Source organism: Nicrophorus vespilloides, unplaced genomic scaffold (genome assembly GCF_001412225.1).
Source record: "Nicrophorus vespilloides isolate i.1.1-1 unplaced genomic scaffold, Nicve_v1.0, whole genome shotgun sequence".
In the NCBI taxonomy this organism is placed as follows: Eukaryota; Metazoa; Arthropoda; class Insecta; order Coleoptera; family Silphidae; genus Nicrophorus; species Nicrophorus vespilloides.
In genome coordinates this window covers 136,781-162,209 of record NW_017096005.1, presented here as the reverse complement: position 1 = coordinate 162,209, position 25,429 = coordinate 136,781, and the positions used below count along the sequence as shown (strand labels likewise).

The following is a 25,429-nucleotide window of genomic DNA, read 5'->3' as shown; positions in this document are numbered from 1 at the left end:
ATTCAGTTTTTTTTTTGATTGTCAAAGTGTGGGTCGCAAAAAATTAAGAACAGATCAATTTTGGTTGTTTTTCTACGAGTATCTAGAAACTTTCCAGGGGTCGCAGAAACTTTTTATGTCCAAAAAGTTTGAAAATCACTGAAGTAGTTGATTCAACTCTTCTCTGTTTCAATATAATTTCTATATTGCATACATTATATTAATGGAGAAATCAATGCTACGTACGTTAATTATATTACAATACTAATAGCCTTCCGAACTAACTTACAAATACCTATTCGAAGGTACTATGATGTAAATCGGTATAACAGCAAATAGAAAAGGAGATTTTCAGTAACATAGGTAAGTGGTATAAGCACTATTTGGCAGACATAGGGCCGTAATCATATAAAAGTAAAACATAGTTCTCCACCTAAAGTAAGCATTGTACCCTAATATTTTTAAATAATTTAAATCATTATGTTTGTTTAATAATTAAATACGAATATAAACAAAGTCAAAGAAATGTTAACTATGTTTTTAAAATATTTTGCTGAAATACTTGTAGGACCGCCGCTGGACCTTCGCTTGCATATGCGCGTTGCATAGCTTTTCTTCACTTATTTACTCTACGTACAGCTAAATCCAGCATTTTCCATAAACCTTTGTTCGTAGTGGTACATCCGTTTTGAGCATCCCTCCAATTCTGCTACTTCAGCAACAACTATAACTCAACCAGCTGCAGTTCCTTGTGGAACATACAGCTATGCATACCTTGGCCATTCTACTCTTGGTGATGCTTCTAATGGTACTTTTTATGCTGCTGGTTATTTTAATTAATCTAATTATGCTCTTACCACTTCTAAGATAATCTATCCCAAAGATATAAATCAATGATTATTAAATAATCATCATAAATAAATGTTTGTGTCTATATATGTTACTGTGACATTAATTTATAGATTGTATTTCTTGTTATTGTTGGATTGTAGATGTATATGTTTATTGTATTAACAAATTTGTTTTTATAAGTTAATATCTGTAAATTTTTATTTGAAAGTTTTAAGCAAATAAATGTTTCAACCTTAATAAAGTTTTGTTTCAATTATCAAAATTTCTGATGACAAATTGAAAACAAGTTAAATATTATGTTTAATGGTTATAATCCCAACTGGTGAAATCCAGTCATAATGTTACTTTTTGAAAATATTATTTCCATAAGAAGTAACAGGTAAAATGACTACTTGATTGTAACAATTTTTATTAAGTATTACATAAATCTTAAAAACATATAGTTAAACTGGTAGCAAATTAAATAGGTCAGATCAATAATTAATTTATTATTTTACATATAGTCAAATGAAAACGTTGCATTTTACTTGCATGGTTATGCAAGCAACATCACACATGAACAAAATTATCAAGAAGTACACAACGTAAAGTAAAAACATGATTAAAATATTTATATTTTTATGTTATAAACATATTTTTTGATTCTTTACTAAATTTTATACAAATATATAAGATAAATATTCTACAATTTACCTATAGACATGTTTTTGTCCATTTTAATAAGAATGTTTACTCCATATTTTGTCAATATCTTTCATTCAAAATTTCTTTCGCACTTCTTGTTAATTGTCCAATGCTACTGAATGCTACCACCTAGCGATATTTTTCAACATGACACCACGTGTGTTTGGCTCCAAAAGTCGTTAAGCAGATGTTCTTTACTCAAGGCTGCAAGCTTTATAAAGCCAACACATTCTACAAAGCAAAGAACACCATTCAAAATCTGAGAAAATTGTCTCAGACTAAGTCTATTACAGGAGATGGTAGCCACCAGGACGAAATAAAGATTATCTTATTATTTGCATACTTCTTTTCAGAATACATTTGTCCTGTGTCTCTAGACAGCCTCAATTGTTAATTTTAGGAATTTTTAAAAATGTTTGTATAAAAATTACAGTATATATATTATCAAACTAGTGTATTTGTTTTATAGTGATCAATAGAAAAGTTCAAAGTAAATTGTAACAATTAAATATTTTATATAATTGTTTTATGCAAATCTCTCAAATTTGATTCGCATTTACGCCCATGAACAATAAATTAGTATAACTAATAATAATACTTAACTGAAATCAATGTGAAGAGAAACCTCATGCTTAATTTTAAACAGTATATTAAGCTCATGATTACCGTCTTAGTTGTACTTTTGGTCAAAACTAATCAGGGGTGGATTGTAACATGGTTTATATGGGCTGCAGCATAACTCCAAGCAGTGTTAGTTGAGGGCCCCAATGTTAATCAAGGGCCCTCAAATATTGTTATCAGAGCTCAAAAAGTAAATGGTCTGATACTAATGATTACATGTAAAAACCTATCAGATGTAGATTTGATACAGTTTAGGTAAAAATTAATTTCGTTTGTTATCAAGTAAAAATAGCATGCCAGAGTAAAGCAACGTTGATTGGAAAAAGTGTTTATTTTGGTGGGAAAAAATGAACTATTAAAGGAGTTGGATAAATGCAGAGTAATGTTAGTAACAAAGCACACATCGATATTACATTTATGATATATAGACTTAGTTTACTGAAAGTATAAAATTACATACCAGATTATGCGTTTTTTTTATATCAAATCAATCCCTAATTTAACACTCAAGGTGTAAATTTAAACTGAATTTACATTTACGTGACTACACTTACGATATATTAGTGTATTATTATGATATAAAGTATTATATGAAAAGAAAGTTTCTTAAGTGTTACACAATTGTTTTTTTTTTTATAAATGCTCGATATTAGTATACATGCTAAAGTGAAGAAGTAAAGTTTACCTAATGATTATTACTTAAAATTGCCAGACAAGGTATTGCCTTTTGGATTTTATTCATGTGAAAAAAATAATATATGTATAAACCAAAGCTTGAAATATTTACATAATATCTGCTTACTTCCACATACCAATCATTAAATATTCGTTTAGCCGCAGAGACATTCCTTTTCGAGTAAAAAGCAAGGAAATAGATAATAATAAAGTATTCGAAAATGTGTTGATATCAGCTTTTAGAATAAGATGTATAAAACAATCAACGTCTTCGTTAAAAACAAAGATTCCGGTTGAAGCAATTAAAATCAGGCAAATTATGAAGAAAAAAAATAATTGTTTTAAATACAAAACACACAAAAATATGTTTAAACAAAGAAAAAAAAAACTATAAACGAACCATAAAGCCCCCTCGTATCTTTTTTTTTAAGTTTTCCTGCATTGGCGCGTAACGAAGAAAAAAAAATACTGCATCAATTCATACAGATATGAAAGTAAAGACAAATAAAAAGTAATACTAACCATAAAAGAAAATGAGGTTTTGTACAATAATCTTCTCTCATTCACACAGCCACCTTTCTGCATCACAGCCGATCAGCTAAATTGATAGGATGTGCAGTGTAAATCAAAATAATGATCATACATATTAATATGAATACATGTAGTTAGAGCTGCCCCGTTGAAAAAATAATTAATCTATATATATATATGTCTTTTACGTAAAAAATATGAAAGTAATGTGATTAAAAACATTACTAATTGATAAAAAAAAAATGAAAATGAGTATTTGTGATGGTACTTTATACTGAGATCTTATTTTTTTTTGTAGGTTCATTGCAGGACTGGGGGCATTTCGAAGGTGAAATATTTGCCATATTATATGTACAAATAGAGAACATCAAAAAATATACTCCCGCAGTATTGCAACGCCGTTTTCTTTTTTCATTTTTTCTTGTTTGCTTATAGATGATGCTTGTTTTTTTTTTTCAAGTTGTTTTGTAAATCTGGATTATAGGTGTGCAGTGTTCAACATCAATATATTGTTTACAGAATTTAAGACGATTTCTGCTCGGTGGGTTGTTTCGGGTTGCTGCGGCTCCAACTTGGGACGAATTCCGCTGCATGAGGATTCAAAGTGCTGCTCTTCGCCATCTCCTCATCTGACTTACTATTAGCGTTGTTTTGACTGAAAAAAGAATAAAACATAATTAGTTGTTATACAATAATCATTTAAGTCAAGTCTTAAAATTATACTACAATTTAGTTTAACAGAAATTAGGACATTACTAGGATTATTCACTAAATATTGTTTCTTTCTCATTATTTTAAATACAACGATCCAGAAAATACATTTCGTGACATCTAACTTAAATAGGGACAAATCCTAGAAAAATCTAATTAACATCTTAAATATATACATATTAGAACAATCTGATATTACTGGCATTGCTTCTATTAATAATGTAAACCAATTAGATGCACTTTATTTAACTTTGTCAGGTGTCCCGATCTTGTCCCAGTGTTCCAGCTATATACGTTAGTGAATAATTTGGAGCTTTGTTCCCAAAATACAATATATAATCAGTATTGTCAATACATAATTTTTATTTACTTTTTGTCCATTTCATTGTCCCAGTTTGACAACCCAGAAATTTGGCAATCCTAACATTATGTTTGCTTCATTAAATTACTTTAGTTTCCAATTTCTTTTTAGATTTTGAAAAAAATAGATATAATTTCATATAGTTAAGACATCAGGATTTGATTAGAATAATGGTAAATTTGTCACTTTCAAAATAGTGAATGTGTCCGATCTTGTCTCACTGTTCCAGCTATATACGTTCGTGAATAATTTGGAGCTTCATTCCCAAAATACAAATATATAATCAGTATTGTCAAGACATAATTTTTATTTACTTTTTGTCCATTTCATTGTCCCAGTTTGACAACTAAGAAATTTGTCAATCCTAACATTACGTTTGCTTCATTAAATTACTTTAGTTTCCAATTTCTTTTTAGATTTGAAAATAAAGATATAATTTCATATACTTAAGACATCAGGATTTGATTAGAACAATGGTAAATTTGTCACTTTCAAAATAGTTTGAACAAATCTTTTTGGTAAATTATTCTAATTATAACTATTAAAAATTTATAAAAAAAAAATTGTCCCAACTAATCTTGAAATATTTTGTATGAAAATTGTCAACACCTATTAATAATTGTAATCATCATTCGAAATATTTTCAAAGAAAAATAAACATTTCAACAGAAGTTATAAAAATATCTTTATGTAGAAGTTGAAACTGAAAATTGTCAACAACTGTATTAATAATTGTTGAAGAATTGTAATCATTCGAAATAGATATATTTATTTTCATAGGAAAATAAACATTTCAACTGAAGTTGTAAAAATATCTTTATGTACAGGTTGAAACTGAATGATTCATGCTTTATCATTGACCAAGTTCAACTTGCGTTGCAAGAACGTACCCAAACAGTGCGCTTGGCAACTTTTCAAAACTTTAAATAACATTTATTTTTTTCATCAAACAAATATATATAAAAAGAAAACATACGTATTTGTTAAGTGTAGTCGATAATAAATGTCATCCATTACTTTGTTTTACAGTTATATAAAGTTTTTGTTCTGTTAAATTTATATAAATAAATTAATTAAAATCATTGAAAATATAATTAGAAAAGTTTGATAATTATAGTTAAATTATTACGCAGTTAACAAATTTGAGCAATAAATAAGTCAACAACTGCTAATCAATCGATGTTTAATAATTGCGTAACATTTATCGTTTTCGTGCAAATTTAAATATTGGTTATGTAAAACTACAAATAAAAATGAGAATGCTATAATAATAACGTTATATTTAATTATTATATAATCTAATTTTGACTGTGTAACTATTTAGATATTTGATATTTAAAAGAAATACTATTTTTGTAAGAAGAAAGATCATGAAATTGTACGACGCACTCGAAATAGATTGATGACCTCAATTTAGGTCGCGACCCAGAAACACTGGTTTAATCGTCGTTGTGATACGATACGAACAAAAAAAATATTGTTATTAGCAAATATTTACACGTTTAAAACTTGCATAACAATAAAATTACACGCAAATAACGACTATTATAATATATATTTAATATAAACAAGTTACCATGTTGTAGATGGTGAATATTGTTGATGTATTGCTGACTTAGCTTTGTCCAACAGAGTCGAGTCCAGCTTATAATTTTTAAGTTGTTTATGAAACAAGCAACGTTTTTCATTTTATTAATAGAATTGATTGATTATAAATATAACGTGCATTAGAAATATCCTAATATTATTTAAAATATGATTAATTATTAGGTACATTGATGCAATGATTTTATTAGTTTATTGTAATTGATAACACAAAAGTTAAATATGGTTAAAAACGTAATTAACTTTGTGATAAGGTTAATCTATTAAAACATAACAATTAAATTACACATATTTAAAATAACAAATAATATTGTCGTTTAATAGACTTGAGTGTGTAAATCAATTATTGTTATGTAAATGTAATTAACAACTATAATTTAATTAATGGTTGGTGTCTAATATGTATACAACATTATATACTCGATTGCAAATAGTGATGATAAAAAAAATATGAGGAACTTAATTGTATGTAAGAAATTTGATTATATAATATTCAAAGAAGCCCAAAATAAATAAATGACTGTATAACGATGAATTAATATTTAAATTATAAATTTTGTAGGAAATTGTATGGAGTTTACTATATCAGAGGACACAATATATAAAATAGCATAAGTGGTAAGTTCTCGGAAAATATTTCACTTAACACCATAAAATTAGTAATCATGGCAATAGTAAAGGTATAATAATCATTGATTTATGAAGCAATTGATGGTAAATTTCTTTTGATTTATATGCAGTGGCAATAGTGTTGCATCATTTGCCCTTAATAAGAAGTTTCAAAATACACAAAAATTTCACTTCAAGTAGCCTTGAGGTTAAGCATTATGCATGCAAAATGCAAGTTTCAATGGAATTACAAATAATTCATAACATTGTATATATGCATGCATATGCTGGCTATGAACAAGGTGTCAGCAATTATTATGGGTTCAGGCACATGAAATTGTAGAAACTTTCTAAAAATGCATTTTGCCATGTATGTACATATGGAATTGTTCTTACTTATTTGTATTGGCAGCGGGGGTCTGGTTCTCGTTGTCTAGCATGTGCTGGAGCATACACTGTTCCATAAGCTCCTCTTCTTCTAACCTTTGCAGCACCTGGTGTTGAAAAATTAAATGAATTATATATAACATATTGTAGGGTAACGATGGATTATTGAATGATATATTAAACTTGCCTCTTTGTCGAACTCTTCCTCATTCTCCATCCACATATATTCTGAGAAATCAGTCTCCTCAGCAGGAGGTGCCGATGTGGTACCATTCCCATTTGTGGTTCCATTGGTGGTACCATTGTGTGGAGGTCCAGCTTCATTGAAATAATGCTCTTCCTCATATGTGCTATATCCATTCATGTTGTTGGATGGTACTTTCATGGTACTAAACTAGAGGAAAATATGTTAGGCCCTGGCCATCAATCCAACCACCATTTTAAGAAGTGGGCAAAAGGGGGATTTAGGCTTACCTTCGAGTTTGTCGTTCGATCTGGGCTTCCAAACGCTTTGGAATAATCGAAAAACGTTATGGCGATGGTAGTTTCTGGTAAAACGATGCTCTCAACGGCTGCAGCAAATATGTCCACTGCGACGTACGATAATAATAGCAGTACACGAGAAAAAAACTTTCTGCGAAATCACCACGAAAATTCAGCACCGAACAGCACCGACACCGTACCAAAACAGAAGTTGGTTGATTCGATTGATGGTAGATGGCCAGAGGTGCCACAAGTCGGCGTTTCCGTTTCCGCCTTACAAAAATGCAACCACTGCAACCGAAACTATAACAATTTTTGCAAAAACAAATACTTTTCTATACAATAAATTCATTAACAGAGACTTTAATTAACTTACAATTACAGTTTAAATTTAACTTCTTTAAGTTCTAATGCTACGTGGAAATCGATGATGTTTATTTTTTGAATTTGATCGGGAACTATCGGATCCGAATCAACTTATAACATATTTACATCATCGATCAATACAAGCCTACAAAAGACAATTCATACAAATGTACATTATATTTACAATAATAATAGTTATTACAATTACCCAAAATTAAATGAATTAAAAAACAACTAAAATTATTAAAATAATTGTATTATAAATTACTTATTTTGAAAATTTTATTAAGAATAATTTACATTCTCTTTTTATATAATAATTACGTCAAGTCTACGAACTAAGATGTATAAGTAAAATCTTGGTTATCTCCCACCAATGTCAAAATATCACGTGACATCCAAATATTCAATTGACCGCTGTCCATTTATACAAAATATTACAATATTTAAACGCATAAACAAATATGCATTAATTTAAATATGAAATTTCTATAATTTATAGCTTATTATCACTTTAATGATGATACTTATGTTTTTTTTATATTTTTCTCTTTCTATTCAGATAATTACCAATTATATAACGTCATGTTTACGAACTAAAATTCTGAAGTAAAGTCTTGGTTATCTTTTACAAATGTCAAAATATCACGTGGTAATTAATATTTAATTGACGTTATCCAGAAGTTAAAATGTTCAAACATACGTACAAGATCATTTAAATATACAATTTCATTAATTAACATTTATAGCTTGTTATTACTTTAGTATTTATTAATTTCATTCTATTTCTAATTAAAAATTACTTGTCTCAACCAATGTTAAAATATTAAGTGATCATTAATAATCTTCAAATATTCAATTACACCAGATGTTAAAATGTTCAAACATACGTACAAAAGTACGTTAATTTCAAAATGCAATTGCTTTAATTTACATATATAGCTTATAAACATACTTAACAAATACAGTTAGCGTACATAATGTGTAAACGAGAAACTAACGTCTAAATTTGATATAAATAGAAGTCAAATACACAATGTGATTGTAATAATAGTTGGGTCAAAGGGCAACAAATAAACATGTACATATTAAAGCACGTAATCAATTAACAACATTTTAGTTATGTAATTTTCAACTGTATATACTTACTGTATTTTTATTCACATATTATGTGACAAACATTATATTACATAAATATAGCAATTTTGATTTAAATTCCAAGTATTAAATAAACTACAGTGGAACCTCACTTAACGAGAACCTCGCATAACAAGCATTTGGCTTAACGAGCAAAATGAATTGTAAGAAAAATGACTCGCTTAACGAGCGATGTTTCGCATAACGAGTGACGAGGAGAAGACAAGTCCTAGATTGTGCGCCTGCTACATCATTTTTAAAACTTGTATATACATATTATGTGTAATTTTGAATATGTTTCACTATACGAGTATTTCACTGTACGAGTAAAAATCCGGAAATTAAGCGAGGTTCCATTGTATTACATTTATATCAAGTTTTAAAAAAACTCTTAACACAGTGATTATTACAAGCATTTTTAATTGAATTTGTATTAGTATTTCAATGTTGGTGTGGTTTGATGAATCTTATAACTGTATTTTATACGACTAAATAAGTGGTAATCAATGGAACCTAAATCTTTTATTTGATCGATAATAATCGCTGTACAATTTACAGACAACTTATTAAATATTTATAAGACAAACCAATATAATCGTATTGCCCTCCAATTATACGAACAATTTATTATACAATTAATCTGTTGAATAATCTAATTGAATGAAAACGTTAATTGAAACCTTCAAAACATTTATTCGTTCACATTAACGTACTGGTTGTTTATACGAGCGTACAATTTTCCGCCTAATTTGTTACATCATTGTACGTTTGTGTGAATGTTTATATAAAAAATGTTCACATATTTGTATATTCATAAACGTTCGCATGAATTCTGAGATTTAGAAAAGAATAGGAGATAAAGTATCAAATACATAATACGAATGGTTTCTGAACAGCAGTCAATCTGTAACATCATTGTACGTTCGTGTGAACGTCAAATATTTTGTGTGTATTTTGATAAATATATAGTATTTTGAAACACGTTTTCATGAACGTACATATTGTTAAAATTGCAAAGTGTACGTTGTCAGCGAATTTGGAAAAAAAAAATGAAACAAAAATCTACAATTATACAGAATAATCTTAATTTCTTAACGTCTTTTACGGTCTAAAACAGTTACTTTTCACGGATGTTCCGTTTTTTTTTGTTGCTACTTTTGTGTTAGTACTTACCGCCGTGTGTTACAGACTCAATTAGATATTTTGCAGACGTGTTGTATAAACAACAAACTTGGCCTGAATATTGACAAATGCAAAGTGTCGCCATGTGAATGCAGATTTATATACATACATAGTTTGTATGTGTCTGTGTGTATTTACCCTTTGTCTTATGACAATAAAGATTTTTATTTTATACACAAAAGTATATAATACTTTTATAAGCGTACATTGAATTATTAATTAAGATAACCTTCGGTTATTAAGAAATTATAAATACCAAAATCAACGTAGAAAGCATTAGGGTATATGGAACTACTTAATCAATGATGATTTTCAATAAAAAACAGTGATTGTAAATCGAAAACCATACAATTGTTACATAAAAACAATAACTATAATATAATTATAACAAAACTAATAAAAATTTACTACGTTTAATGTTAATTTGTGTCCCATTTTTAATTATTACAGGAATTAATTGAAGCTAATATTTTAATGCAATACAACAATAGTGCGGCTTTGATCAGTCCGGATTCTCTACAGTCCGGTTTGAAAAATTAAATTTTAATTATTTGTACACAAAATTATTTGTATTGCATATATTGTATTGCATTAAAGTATTGCATTAAAAAAGTTAATGCAATACAACAATAGTGCGGCTTTGATCAGTCCGGATTTTCTACAGTCCGGTTTGAAAAATTAAATTTTAATTATTTGTACACAAAATTATTTTTTATACAGTATTCAAATCATCGATTAGTCCGGTTCCAAAAATATCCAGAATATTGATTAAACAGCTTATCCGCACTATTTGAGGTATTTTTTATAAATATTAACAAATATTGAATTTATGTTCAAATTTTAATGTTAAAAGATGACAGTGAAATTAAAAGTCAGAACGGTTCAATAAATCATCAACAATGATAATGTTTTGTTTGTCAATGTTGTGGGTCACATAAATTATTGTATAAAACGGTGGTTTTATTGTACATAACTGTTGAACTATTGATGATTCTAACTGCAAAATGAGAAACTAATTTTTGGTATATTGAAGATTTTTATTGTTGCCATATTGTTCGTCCTTTTTACATACAGAATCATCGATGTTTCTTCTCCAGTTTGTGTTGTTATCCTTGAATGTTGAGTACAGCTTTTCGATTGTCCGAACAATTCTTTGAATATATACATTTTTTTTTATGAAGATAAGCTGATTGGAAGTATTGTATCAGTTCAGTGCTCTCTAGCGTTTTACTTGTTCTGGGAGAACAATTATACAGAAGAGTTTAACCACAGACAGTTAATGGTTTGCAAATAGACTTATAAATCCCGTATACTCTTTTAGCAAGAATAACTTGATTTCCTAACGTCAAGCCTCTAAAAATACTGCTTGAGGCTATTACTTTGTTGATATTGGTGTGTTCAGTAAAATTGTTTTTCGTTAAGTGTAGACAAATATTTTATATTAAATGAAAAATATATAAAAAATGAAAGTTAAGCAATGAATTGATGGATGGACAATTAGAAGTAAAAATTCTTAACAAAGTATGATTTTTTATAGTCTATTGTCCATTTATTTTTGAATTTGTATATTTTTATATAATTGTATAATAGTAAACAAAATGAAAGTTAATCAATGAATTGGTGATATTTAACTAGAAAAATATATTTGTACTTTAATAATTTGAATACTGTTTGGCAATATCTTGCAGTCAGGATAATCACTAATATTCCGGACTGTTTGAAACCGGACAAATCGAGGACTTTAAAACCGCATAATATTTAAGCTGCTCAAAGAAGATCAATAATTTTGTGTACTATTGTTTTTAGAATTTATTTGAATTTCCTCTAAAAATACTGCTTGAGGCTATTACTTTGTTGATATTGGTGTGTTCAATAAAATTATATTTTGTTAAGTGTCGACAAATATTTTAAATTTCATACATTAATCATCATAATTGAATTTTTATTAATGTATTCTTTTTGAAAAATATATAAAAAATGAAAGTTAAGTAATGAATTGATGGATAAACAATTAGAAGTAACACTTTTTAACAAAGTATGATTTTTTTATAGCTTATTGTCCATGTATTTTTGAATTTGTATATTTTTATATAATTGTATAAACCTCTAAAAATACTGTTTGAGGCTATTACTGTGTTGATATTGGTGTGTTCAATAAAATTATTTTTTGTTAAGTGTCGACAAATATTTTAAATTTCATAAATTAATCATTTTAATTGAATTTTTATTAATGTATTTTTTTTGAAAAATATATAAAAAATGAAAGTTAAGCAATGAATTGATGGATAGACAATTAGAAGTAACACTTTTTAACAAAGTATGATTTTTTTTATAGCTTATTGTCCATGTATTTTTGAATTTGTATATTTTTATATAATTGTATAAACCTCTAAAAATACTGCTTGAGGCTATTACTTTGTTGATATTGGTGTGTTCAATAAAATTATTTTTTGTTAAGTGTCGACAAATATTTTAAATTTCATAAATTAATCATTATAATTGAATTTTTATTAATGTATTCTTTTTGAAAAATATTTAAAAAATGAAAGTTAAGCAATGAATTGATGAATGGACAATTAAAAGTAAAACTCCTTAACAAAGTATGATTTTTTTTATAGCCTATTGTCATGTATTTTTGAATTTGTATATTTTTATATAATTGTATAATAGTAAACAAAATGGAAATTAAGCAATGAATTGGTGATATTTAACTAGAAAAATATATTTGTACTTTAATAATTTGAAAACTGTTCGGCAAATGTCATGGTAATCACTAATATTCCGGACTGTTTGAAACTGGACTAATCGAGGACTTGCGGTTTTAGCATAATATTTAAGCTGCTCAAAAAAGATCAATAATTTTGTGTACTATTGTTTTTAGAATTTATTTGAATTTTGCTCAGGCAAAAATTTTAATAGATATACAGAAAGCAAAACTTTTTAACAACATATTATTATTTTTAATCCATTGCATGTATTTATTAATTTGTATTTTTTTTATATAATTGTATTATAGTAAAAAAAAATGTTATTATTTTTTTTTATTTAATTTTTTTTATGAAATATCAATGAACTAATGTGAAATATCAATAGACTAATAAATAATTTGATTAATATCAGAAATTATTGTTTGGTCCATATACAGAATCCTAATTTGTATAATAGTTAATTAACATGCATGGAATCACATAATTTATCATTGATCACCTTGTAGAGATACAAATCAGACATCGCATAAACGAATAAATCAGACGTGGACAAAAAAAATAAAGATCAAAATTAATCGTTTCTGAACAACAAAAAATAAATAAATAAATAAATAAAGGAGACAACTTTCTGGATGAAATGTCATCACATGCTAATGACATTTCTCTGATAATTACATTTAATGATCCATCTTGAAAGAAGGTAATTAATTAATTGGTTCACCTTCGGTCGACACAACAACAAGTGCTATCAAATTAATGACTTTAATGAATGTTTAAGCATTAAGTCTAGATTATTGGAAGTTAAACAACAAATGGAAAGATGCAGTTAGTTCTTCAGTGGAATCCTACCATTGGGGACACAAATAGGGGCTTCAATTGCATGAGTGGCTTCATGAATACGTAACAAGCAGCATCCTCCTTTAGCAACAATCATGGTAATATATTGGAGCAACAAAAGGATACGTATTGCGTCGTTCCAATTGCATCCTCAACAAGGGTATATAACATTTGATTGCTGCGACTTAAAATATATAATGCATGCACTCTCAATAGATTAATATAAATCAAAATTGCGAGACTGAGACTATCCCCACTGAGATGTGCAATGCAACATTGATTGCATAATCCGTGTTTTTCTGCGACTGACTTCCTGTAATCATGCAATATAAAGCTCTTGGAATTCTAAGCCTATTTTCATCAACAAACGTTGGATTATTGAATAATAACAACATCAAAAAAAAACGTTTCTATTGTAGTAATACATAAATTCAAACACAAATAATTGCAGTTATTCAATATTCTATACAATATACATCAATAAATTCATCAATACCTCGCATAGTGCGGGTAATCGGACTGTTTGAAACCGCATTATACAAGGAACCATATGCATAGCAAAAATAATAAATTTTACAAAAAGAATTTGACTGTGCAAAGAAAGAACAAACGATTATTTATGTACAAAAATTGTGTACTAATTTTTTTTTATTTTATGAATAATTAGTTCAAACCAGAATCCGGATTGATCGAAGACGGACTGTGCGAGGTATTGCTGTTTATATAAATTTATAATGATAATTATTATATTAATAATTTTAGGTTTTTGTATTAAAATAACAATATTATAATTGAACAGATTGAATATTATATAACTTTACATAAAAAAAATAAATTAATTATTTCTGTTACAAATTGTTATGTAAATATTTTTTTTTAATTACTTTATAGTAATTTAATTAATTTACGTTTATTTACATAAAATCTTGTATTAAAGAAAGTTAACAAAATAATAACAAAAAATTAGTCAAATTTAAAATTAACTTAAAAATATATATTTTCAATATGATTTAAATCTGACAAAGAAATTGTTATAAATTCAATTTTAATTAAAAATAATATTGATAGTTATAGAATTTTATGCAGTATTATGGACCATAAGACGCACCCCAAATTTTTGGGACAATTTTTATATATGAAAATAAAAGTGCGTCTAATAATAAAAGAAATTTTTATTGAGACAATTATTTAATTATAATTAAATACAAAAAGAAAAATTTAAAATAAAATATCTACAAATAATTACGCATTTTACATTTGTAAAATTATAAATCTTATTCGTATTAAATTAGCAAATATTCCATTATATAATAAGTTGCGATAAAATCTCCTTTTTTTAATGGCGTAAGTAACAAATCGAATCACTTAATGGTTCATGTTTAATACATAAATAAAATGTGTAAATTTATCTTTATTATTATCCGAATAATTTATTGGGTCTTTGGTCTGCGGACGTTTCGTTTTCTGTTGTCTGCTTCTTACATTTTATTTTTTTTTGTGTTGGCTTCGTCCGGATTTTAATTTACATTCTAAGAACAGCGTTCGTGATTTGGGAATTCTAGGATCGACCTTTTAATTCACGGCACTCCAGTTATTATTATTTTTTTCGTTATGAGTGCTTATGTTGTTCTATCACCTTATGCCAATCTCGAACCAATTAAACGTATCGGTCAAACGACAAACGGGAGTACTTAGAAATTCATAAGCTTTTGATTTATATGGGCATACTGGAGGAGATAAGATGTAAATGAGCTGTATGCAAATTTTTGTATAGAAAGAGATAGATTTTGATTTTGACTTCGCGCTCGAAACGGGAATTCGGCGTGGATGCAAATAGATGGAATTCGGCGACACCCACGCACGAAGAAAAATTTGAATAAAGTAGTTTTCAACAAAAAAAAAACACAATTAAATGCGACTGCTGCCAGGAATTCCAACGAAAACAAAAACACCAACGCGGACTGACCTTTCCGAATGTTAAAGTTCCACGACTTATTTACAATTTCGCGAACGTTAAAAGTATGCGAAAATAATAATAATGATAATGAAACAGATACAGTTTATATAGATGGAAAGATGTAGAATTCGGCGAATGGATTATTTAATTTCTTTGGTGTTGGAGTAAATAAAAGATATGTGTAATAAGAAACGCGTTTTGTCTTGGGCATGGGCGTGCCTCATGAGTGGTTGTAAAGAAAAGAGACGAAGAGGAAGAAACGGAGGAAGAGGAGCACGACGGTATCTTCTTAAAATCGATTCGCGGAAAAAAAAATGGTGGTCTTCTTTGCTCCTTCTCTGCTCTCCATTTCGTTTATTTATGTTTTATTGTTTTCGTTCCGTGGGCAGCGGCGATTTGGTTGAGGTGGGGAGGGCTGGACATGGCAGCTTAATCCTTGGAGTTTAATATCCTTTGGTAACTTCTTGCAAATCGGATGGCGGAATGGTGGGGGGGAAGATGCACGGGACGTGTTTTATAAGAGCAACTTTATAGAATTTAGACATTGCGTGAGCAGAGTGTTGTGGTGTAAATGTGTTTCAGCACCCTTGAGAATGGACGGCTTTTTACGCTCTCTGATCTTCAGCCTCTTGGTGGCCAGCGTCTTGTGTATATGGCATGACGATGCCATCACCATCGAGGGTAAATAAAACAAAACTAGAAACTACCCAGATTCTTTCCATTACATTACATTACATATTATTTCCCGCGAAACGAACCAAAACAAAACTCTAACTGTTTCAACCCGAGAGGTTGGGATATGCAAATCGCTAATGAGTCAATAAACTCGCACATACCGAATCCGTACTGCTATTAATCACACGAATCGGATTTTACGATTAACGGTTCAGCGCTCTGTATCAGTCACTGCCAAGGACGCAAAGACCGTTCACCTTGTCGAACCTTGATGATCATTCGCTGTTTCAGCTGCGACGCCCAACAGAAATCCTAAGCAAATCTTCGTGAGGACCCCGGTGGTAGCCGCATACCAACCTCTCCTCTTCAATCAATTCCCGGTATCCGCGCAGGTCACGGCTGGACCATGTTTCACCAGCAAAGCCGTCTTAGGAAGATGCATGTCTTTCAGAGATTGTTACCCTTATTTCAAGCTACCGGAACTGAGTAATTGGGATGCTTGGATTTTGGGAATGTACGACACATGCAGTTTCTACACGGAACAGGGACGACAGGTAATAATTATTAAGCGTTTAAAAAGGTTTCACATTGAAATGACCCCTAGATGTTTGGAGTATGTTGCGTGAACCCTCAAACAGCAAAACCTGCAGAAGAGACGGAACCTCCAGAAACTACCGAAGAGGAGAACTCGATCAACCCAAATGCGGAAGGCGGAAAGAGGCCCAATTACAACGAAATATCCAATTGGCCTCCACCGGTTCCCACGCATCCTCCAAATCACACTATTCCACCATTACCGACGCACCCTCCATCCCCAGGTTTCCCAGGTATTATCCCGACCACCGAATCCGGATTCTCGCAGTCCTGGCCCGCCAAACCCAAACCTCCTCGTCCTACATCCAAACCATCCATGAAACCATCCTCTAAACCAACTTATAAACCTCCAACTACAACACAGCCATTTGACGCTTCGTGCGGAACTAAAAATGGTTACCAAGATCAAGAGAGGATCGTCGGAGGACATAACGCCGACATCGGGGAATGGCCTTGGATCGCAGCACTCTTCAATGGAGGAAGGCAGTTTTGCGGAGGTTCCCTCATCGATGACATCCACATCTTATCCGCCGCTCATTGCGTAGCCCAGTAAGAAAAGAAAAACAAACAAAAAAAATAAGATAATAATTTTCTTAATTAACAGCATGAGTTCCTGGGATGTGGCAAGATTGACTGTAAGATTAGGCGACCACAACATCAAGACTAACAGCGAAGTCAGACATATCGAGAAGAAAGTCAAAAGGGTCGTCCGGCATCGGGGCTTCGATCCTCGCACACTGGTAAATCAATTTCGGAATTTATACACGATGAATTTATAGAAGGCCAACGAACCGCGCGAAGACATAATAAAAAAAGCACGTAACCGTTACGAACAAAAAAAAAAAAACGAAGACGTCTGCGACGGGAAAAATGTACTTATTTTGAATATAAAATTTTGTTTTGCTGCTGAAAAGAACGAAAGCTGCGAGCAGAAGAAGCAAGAGCATATACATTATGTTAATTGCATAGCATAAAGGAATCAAGGTTTCATCTGGCCTCTCGCTATCCGGTTGTAGCGACCATCTCCGATTTGAGCTCTTCTATTTTGATTTGATTTTATTTTGTTACAGTATAACGACATTGCGATTTTAACGTTGGACAGTCCGGTGCAATTTTCGAAACAGGTTCGACCAATTTGCCTGCCAACCTACGGGTCCAAATACGAAGGGCAGACGGCTACCGTCATTGGATGGGGCAGTCTTAGAGAGAGTGAGTATACTTCTTTTTTTTTATGGGCATTCCCACCTCTAACCATTGTCTTTTGTGTACGAAGGTGGGCCGCAGCCTGCTGTCTTGCAGGAGGTCAACATTCCGATTTGGACTAACTCCGAGTGCCGTCAGAAATATGGACCTGCCGCACCTGGGGGCATCGTTGATCACATGATCTGCGCTGGACAAGCTAGCAGAGATTCTTGCAGTGTAAGATTCACTTTTTTTTGTTACCTATTTGTTATGCAACAACGTATGACCACCAACAAAGACTCAGAAAGATAGTTAATCTAGATTAAAATAACGATACAAAATATGAAAAATATACTTTTCGTGAACGAACTACTGAAAAAATGAAAGAAGAGAACAGAGAAATAAATAAGAGATTTACATAAAATCATAACACAAATAATAATAACATAATTGCAAACAAAAAAGTATGAAAAAAAAAATCACATGAATAATAATTAAAAGTGTCTCAATTTAAGAAATTATTTAATTATACATTTGCTAGTTATTTTTTTATCGTATATAATATAATTATAAGTGTTATTAAATTAATAATTATAGAGAACAGTAATAATTATACCCAAGTTACAACGGCGTTTTGTTAAGATATTATAGATCAGGGGTCGGCAACCTACGGCTCTTTTTGTGGCTATATCTTAAAATTGGCTCTTTACTCCAAAAAGATCTTATAGATATATAACATTATATACACGAGTAAACGTCAATGGATTCAAGTTACTAGTAAACATTACATGAATTGGACATTTGCATATGTTTATGTAAAATATATAACATACATTTAATAATGTAATTAAATTACGCATTTAAACGTATATACCATAAACTTGATCATGTATACTTATGATAAACACATATACATATCTTCTATATAAACAAGAAACTCAATATCATTGACCTAATTACATTTGAAATTTAGTTTAGTTCAAATTTATTTTCATTATTCTGAAATAAGTGAAATTATAATATTAACAAAAAAATAATTTCCAAATATTTTATTAATTCATTATAATTTATTAATTATCAAAGTCTTAGCAAAAACTAGAACATTTATGTCAATTATGCTTAAAAAAAATTATATTTAATAATCAATTTAAAATTATAATTTTTAAAACTATCAATTTGGTGATAAAATTTCTTGCTCCTATAGAGATTATATAATTTTATGAAATGGTCATAATTTTCTTTTGTAAATTGTAAATTCATCTACGATTGGTGTTGTGATGTTGACTTCTCAAATAATATTTCCTGTAAAATACTACAAGCATATTGAAAGAAATTTCCAAGAACTATTAAATTTACGGATGTGTTTTTTTTTTGTAGGGTGACAGTGGTGGTCCATTGATGGTCAACGATGGAAAATGGACGCAGGTCGGCGTCGTTTCTTGGGGCATAGGTTGCGGAAAAGGACAATATCCTGGAGTATATACGAGGGTGGAGAAATTCTTGCCTTGGATCAACAAGAACCTCAAATAAACGGACATTATTTATTAGAAGTCGCCCCTTTTAGGTTATTTTAATGTTTTCTATTTTTTTTTGTATGTGCGTATGTTGTCTTCGCACCTCTTCTTCCTTTTTCCCGCGCTATTTAGCAGTTAAATGAATTATCGGAATTTATTTCCCCGTAGATGTCTGCCCCTTAGAATGTGTTAATTGCTGCTGTAATTTTAGAAAGAAAGGGGCGTACACAGAACACAAAACATATCGACTCTAGTTTATTATTATTAATAAATATTCCGCATGCAGATTTTACAAAATAAATACAATTATATTATGGTATATATTATTATTATAATAATTATTATTTAATTACATTTTCGTGTTTTATTTCATTTCTATTTATGCTTTCGATATTTGGCTTTGGTTGCCCGTCTTTTGGGCGTTTGCTTTGAAATACATGACTCAGCTAGTTCGGTTTTCATGTATTGCAATTAAAGATGCAGTACAAAGAGAACAAATATAAAAATAACTTTGGTAACGAATAAAATATATAGGTGTAGGTGTATCTTGTATACAAAGAAGGGCCATCTGGCGCCGACTAAAATAGATATATTATATACATTTTGAGGAAATATCTAGAAATTAAGATATACTTCCACGTTATAAAATATACAGCCGAGTTCATCGGTGTTGTTTGTGCAGAGGCAGGCAAATAAATTATATTTATACATCCCCGGGTGCCGGTTTACAGAGTCTGCTCCTGCTTCAGTTCCAATGCCCACACGTGCTGCGGCCAACCCGTGCGCCCTTTGGCCCTTCGCGCGATTCCTCCGCCGCTGCCGTTTAACTCTTCCTGTTTACAGAAAAAAGAGGAACACTGAAAAATCTACCCTCAACAACAACAATAAAAAAACGCACAAAAACGGAAGCTATTTCATTACGGAAATCTGGACAAGATCCATCTAATTAGATTATACAACGCAATCAAATTATCAACCAGTTGTTTTTTTTCTTCTTCTCGCAGACGCATACTGTTGCGGTCTATAAATAAGCGGCTGCTATAAAACTGCTTCATTTTCTGGGGGTGTCAGCGGGACACCCCAATTTATCTGAGTACATTATGATGTCAAGCACAATTATCTTTGGGGGTGGTTGGCACGTGTTCCAATTGCATTAAGAGATCATTAAGGGGAGATAAATACTCACCGAGACGTCACTTTTCGGCGATATTTGGCCGGTCGTGCACTCGTTCACTTGGATGTGGTTTCCCGCAGATTTTCGGCCCAGAGATCCCAGCTCGGCCTTGAATCCTCCGGCAGGATCATCGGTCTCCAACACCCCAGTCAAATAGGATATGTATAGCGTGGCTAAACGCAAAGTCTTTATCTGTAACAATACAATTATCCTTAATCTATTACGTAAACAATTAAATCATGGTGTTAATAATATTGGCATGACGAGTATGCACAAAAAAACAACATTGTAAATAAAAATACACTGGAATTAATAAATGAGAAACAAATTGAATATTTAGTACTAATTATTTTGAATCGTACTAAAATATATAAAATTAAAAATAAAATTTGCACGATTTGATTGATACGTTAGTACGGTCACAGAGAATTCAATAATCACGTACGTATCATCGAACGTACGTTAAGTGAGCAATGAGTATATTTAAATAAAATTTAGTATGTTTTGAAATGTTCAAAGCGGACTATATTGAATCCGGACTGATCGAAGCCGAATGAGAAATATGTTTAATGAACAATTCTAATTATTATTTATTTATTTTCGATTCGATCCCGCCAATGTTTTGACTGTTTAAAACTGGACTAATCAAAAAATATACAAAAATATTTTGTTTGTTTTTGTTTTGTTTAATTAAAATTTAGTTTGTTTTAAAATGTTCAAATTGTATCCGGACTGATCGAAGCCGCATTATGCGAGATACTGCTGTAATTTATTTCAACTATGTTGAAATAATAGATAGATATTAATATATTAGTCATTTGCAAAAATAGAAGGTTATATAACATATGCATTTACATTGCACGAAGAACGTTAAAGTCGATGTTCTCATCGCAATACTAAACGATGCGTTATTAGGTATAATCTAAATTCTTAACCTCAATCTCAAGCATTTCAAAATCTACTTCAATAGAAAATCTTACTTTATCATTAATAAATTAACGTGATTGATCAACGTTTATGAATTTTTGTCAAAACAATATTTACTATTTCAAGTATTGCTTAACTATTGTAAACTGTCAAATGTCAATGAATCTCGTTTATTTTTCTATTGAAACTATTGTATTTTGCTAAAATACCGTCATTAATAAAATACATATCTATATTATGATTAAATTGATTAATGGGACAAGAAGACCTCAGGATATTTCTTCTTGCAAATTCAATATAATAATAAAAATTCTATATTTAAATAAATATACATTATATAAATCATGCTAAGAAGAAGTTTATATAATGAAATAATTCCCACAGTGCGGATAATCACCGTACTAATCGAGGCCTTTAAAAGCGCACAAATAATAAACAGCAAATCAAGAATAGAAACGACTGTATCTATTGAAGAGAAGAAAAAAATAATCATTTATATATAAATTAATGATTTTGTGTTTTTATAACAATCAAAATTTTGTCTTTTTTTTAAATGTTATATAATTTTTTATGATTTTTTGAAATGTCCGAAGAGAATTTTGTAACCTGCTTTATTTAGTGAGCAACCTTGATTGATCTATTTTTAATTTATGACCCGATTTCAGTTTCAGATCGACCAGTTTTCAATGTAATTAAAATTATCCGTCGGCGCAATTAAATGCAATCAAAGTTTTTTTTTGTTTGCTCTGAGAACAAGAACAAACACAAATGTAATAAGATTATTTAAGGTTAATTGAATCTGGTCAATAAATGTACTATTTTTTTTGTAACTCGATTGAAACTATGGAAATACTGAAATATTTTAGATAATAAGTTCATTCTTTTTACAACTTTTTAAATATGCAATACATTTACAATTATAGTTAGTAAAAGAGCGCATAGTGCGGTTAAACCAATATCCCGGACTGTTTGAAACAGAACTTAGGAATTAAATACATAAATCCGTAAAGGCATAATTTTATTTTCCTCAATTCAAATTCAGTTTGTCTTGAATTTTTCAAATCGGATTATAGTGAATCGTGACTAAACGAAGCTGCACTATGCGAGGCAAAGCTGTATATTACTGTGTAAATTCATTATTTAATGTTATTAACAAAATATCAAAATCAAAATTATAAGTTAATTAAATAAATTAATAATTAATTTATAATTGTATAGATAATAAAAAGATATTAATAAATTTTAAAAAACTATTCTTCAGAAATTTGTTATATTTTATTATTGCATCAATTTATATAATAACTGGTTGAATATTTGCAATTGAGAAAGGTATGGCTTAAGTATAATCAATTCCTACCTTTGATAGCTTTGTGTCAGCGGGAACGTTTGGAATGCAATCCCGAAGATCAGCGTAAGCATTGTTGATGGACTGCGTCCGCCGTCGCTCCTTCTTGTTGGCCGTCGTCCTTCTTTTCACGATCCTTACGAACGGAGCTACAGTACCCCTGCTGAAATCATACTCTGCACCGAAACGATATACATTAGTCCAAGATCATAACTTCTTCCTATTGAAACATACCTGTAGTGTATTGAGTAGTCCTGTGATCGTTCTGAGCATAGCTGATCGGAGTATAGATCTGGTAAGGTCCTACAATAGGACTCTGTGCATTTGGCGACGGCGAATTCGTCCTGGGGCTGTTCGACCAGAAGTTGGATTCCTCGTTGGGCGCAACGCTCGCACCGTCTAAGGAAGCGAATAAAACAAAACATTTTTTTATGAAGAAACTCACTTCCTAAATACACTCCAAATTCCCATATAAAAGCTGACACAGTAAATAAACAGTGCATCTTTATAATGTAAACCGTTTCATATTCAGTTACTTTACACCATTTGTTCTACGATACACTCATCTTCTCTCTCTCTCATTTTTTTTCCTCCGTTCATCTTCCTCCCAGGCCTCTTGATCTTTTCGCTTTCTTTATGATCCCCGAGCGCTTCAAAGCCTCAAGTGGTTTAGATATTAATAAATGTATTTTCTTAAGTAGTTGCGTTTTGAAATCATGCCAACACTTAAAGCTATGCAAGAACAAAGTGATTCAATTTTGTTGTTGTTGTTGTAATTATTTATTTTCTGCACCGACTTCATCTTCTCATGATGGTGATCTTTTGGATTCCGATGTTGGGCCGCCGTCGGCGACGATGATGATATTTACGTTACGAGATGAGCTTCGCTGTTTATTATCCCAAGCATTTTTGTCAAACCTAACACTTGTTTAACAAATGTTTCGTGTTTGTATACAAGACCCTCATGCACGCAACTGAATGTTAACGAAATTAACCTTGTCCTCGATATCGAGCGAGTATATAAGTTTACCAGTTTACCTGTTAGGTAGGAGTGAGCGTAATTGTTCTGGGGTGTCATGTAAGGATACTGGTACACCTCGTGGGGGTCGTTCGGGGAGCTTCCGTATGACATCGTCCTTTTGGTCCTTACTACGCAGGCACTGGTCGGAAGCAATTACTAGCCTCGGGGTGGACTGAGTGTACTGAAAATTTTCGTCAGCTAGAGGAGTCCCGGATTCTGGAACCTCATCCCGAATATATTTGGGCGGAGCTTAGACGACACGCACGCTCTAACGGCATTGGTCCTTTTCCCGTCTGCTATCCGTCCTCCAGCCAATCCTAACTCCTTTCCACAAATCTATATTTAACCGGGGTAATCGAATTATTACTCTATTTATTTTTACTCTGGCGCAGGCATCATAATCGTAAAATACCGCTACACATACTCATATATATACATACATATTTTTTTTTGTTGTTGTTGCCTCCATCCTGTATCAATATCAATTAGCTCAACTAATATCTGCCGACCAAATTGAAACATTTCAGCAGATCGATTACATTTCTCTAATCGTGAGTAATTTGTTTTCAACCATGTACAGAAAAAAATATATAATAAAGCCACTCCAACATTCAGTAATGTTTCAGTTCTGATATACAAGCACTTACATGAAAACTATACAAAACATATCACGTTGTCTCATTTATATGAATAAGTGTCACTTACATAAAAACTATACAAAATATTTCAGTTACGAAAATAATTATTCAATTTATAATTAATTCAAATTAAAAACTGAAATAATTTTACTAATTTTAAATTGTAACAATTTCGAGTAATTTGTTTTCTATAAAGAAAAAAATTCAGGTTTGATTTATGAAAACTATACAAAACATATCACGTTGTCTCATTTATATGAATAAGTGTCACTTACATAAAAACTATACAAAATATTTCAGTTACGAAAATAATTATTCAATTTATAATTAATTCAAATTAAAAACTGAAATAATTTTACTAATTTTAAATTGTAACATTTCGAGTAATTTGTTTTCTATAAAAATTCAGTTTTGATTTATAAAAACTATACAAAACATATCACATTGTCTCTATTACTTAAAAAGGTGTCATTTACATGAAAACTATACAAACATATTACACAAACATTAAATTACTTAAAAAAGTACTAAAATTTTACATTTTTTTAATATGAAATAAATATAAAAACTGAAATAATTTAACTGGTGTCAAAGTGAATATTATGTAATTCTTTAAGATTGTAACGTACTGATTACATTTTGAAAATCGTAACTAATTGGATTTCTATAAAGAA

The 25,429-nt window shown here is 30.2% G+C and overlaps 3 protein-coding genes across 5 annotated transcripts; 1 reads left to right on the top strand and 2 right to left on the bottom strand.

The window, feature by feature from the left end:
- Positions 1–2,452: 2,452 nt before the first annotated feature.
- LOC108569151 (polyadenylate-binding protein-interacting protein 2B) lies at positions 2,453–7,710 on the bottom strand. Of its 3 annotated transcripts, XM_017930593.1 has the most exons (5): positions 7,490–7,710; positions 7,203–7,409; positions 7,025–7,122; positions 5,991–6,058; positions 2,453–3,997 (listed from the first exon to the last, which is right to left on the bottom strand). In XM_017930593.1, the coding sequence occupies exons 2-5, from the start codon at positions 7,398–7,400 to the stop codon at positions 3,942–3,944; spliced, it is 420 nt and encodes a 139-aa protein (XP_017786082.1). In that variant the 5' UTR covers positions 7,401–7,409; positions 7,490–7,710; the 3' UTR covers positions 2,453–3,941. The 3 variants fall into 3 exon arrangements, with proteins under 3 accessions (XP_017786082.1, XP_017786081.1, XP_017786080.1); XM_017930592.1 differs by lacking the exon at positions 5,991–6,058 and having other exon boundaries at positions 7,203–7,404; positions 7,490–7,707; XM_017930591.1 differs by lacking the exon at positions 5,991–6,058 and having other exon boundaries at positions 7,490–7,706.
- Positions 7,711–16,211: 8,501 nt separating this feature from the next.
- Positions 16,212–19,894, top strand: LOC108569147 (proclotting enzyme-like). The gene is made up of 7 exons (XM_017930582.1): positions 16,212–16,366; positions 16,652–16,914; positions 16,965–17,503; positions 17,559–17,694; positions 18,025–18,163; positions 18,228–18,373; positions 19,514–19,894. Exons 1-7 carry the CDS (start codon positions 16,279–16,281, stop codon positions 19,664–19,666), a joined length of 1,464 nt encoding a protein of 487 aa, XP_017786071.1. The 5' UTR covers positions 16,212–16,278; the 3' UTR covers positions 19,667–19,894.
- Positions 19,895–20,015: 121 nt separating this feature from the next.
- Positions 20,016–24,318, bottom strand: LOC108569146 (heart- and neural crest derivatives-expressed protein 2-like). The gene is made up of 5 exons (XM_017930581.1): positions 24,135–24,318; positions 23,331–23,495; positions 23,109–23,272; positions 20,837–21,016; positions 20,016–20,483 (listed from the first exon to the last, which is right to left on the bottom strand). The coding sequence occupies exons 1-5, from the start codon at positions 24,226–24,228 to the stop codon at positions 20,376–20,378; spliced, it is 711 nt and encodes a 236-aa protein (XP_017786070.1). The 5' UTR covers positions 24,229–24,318; the 3' UTR covers positions 20,016–20,375.
- Positions 24,319–25,429: the final 1,111 nt, after the last annotated feature.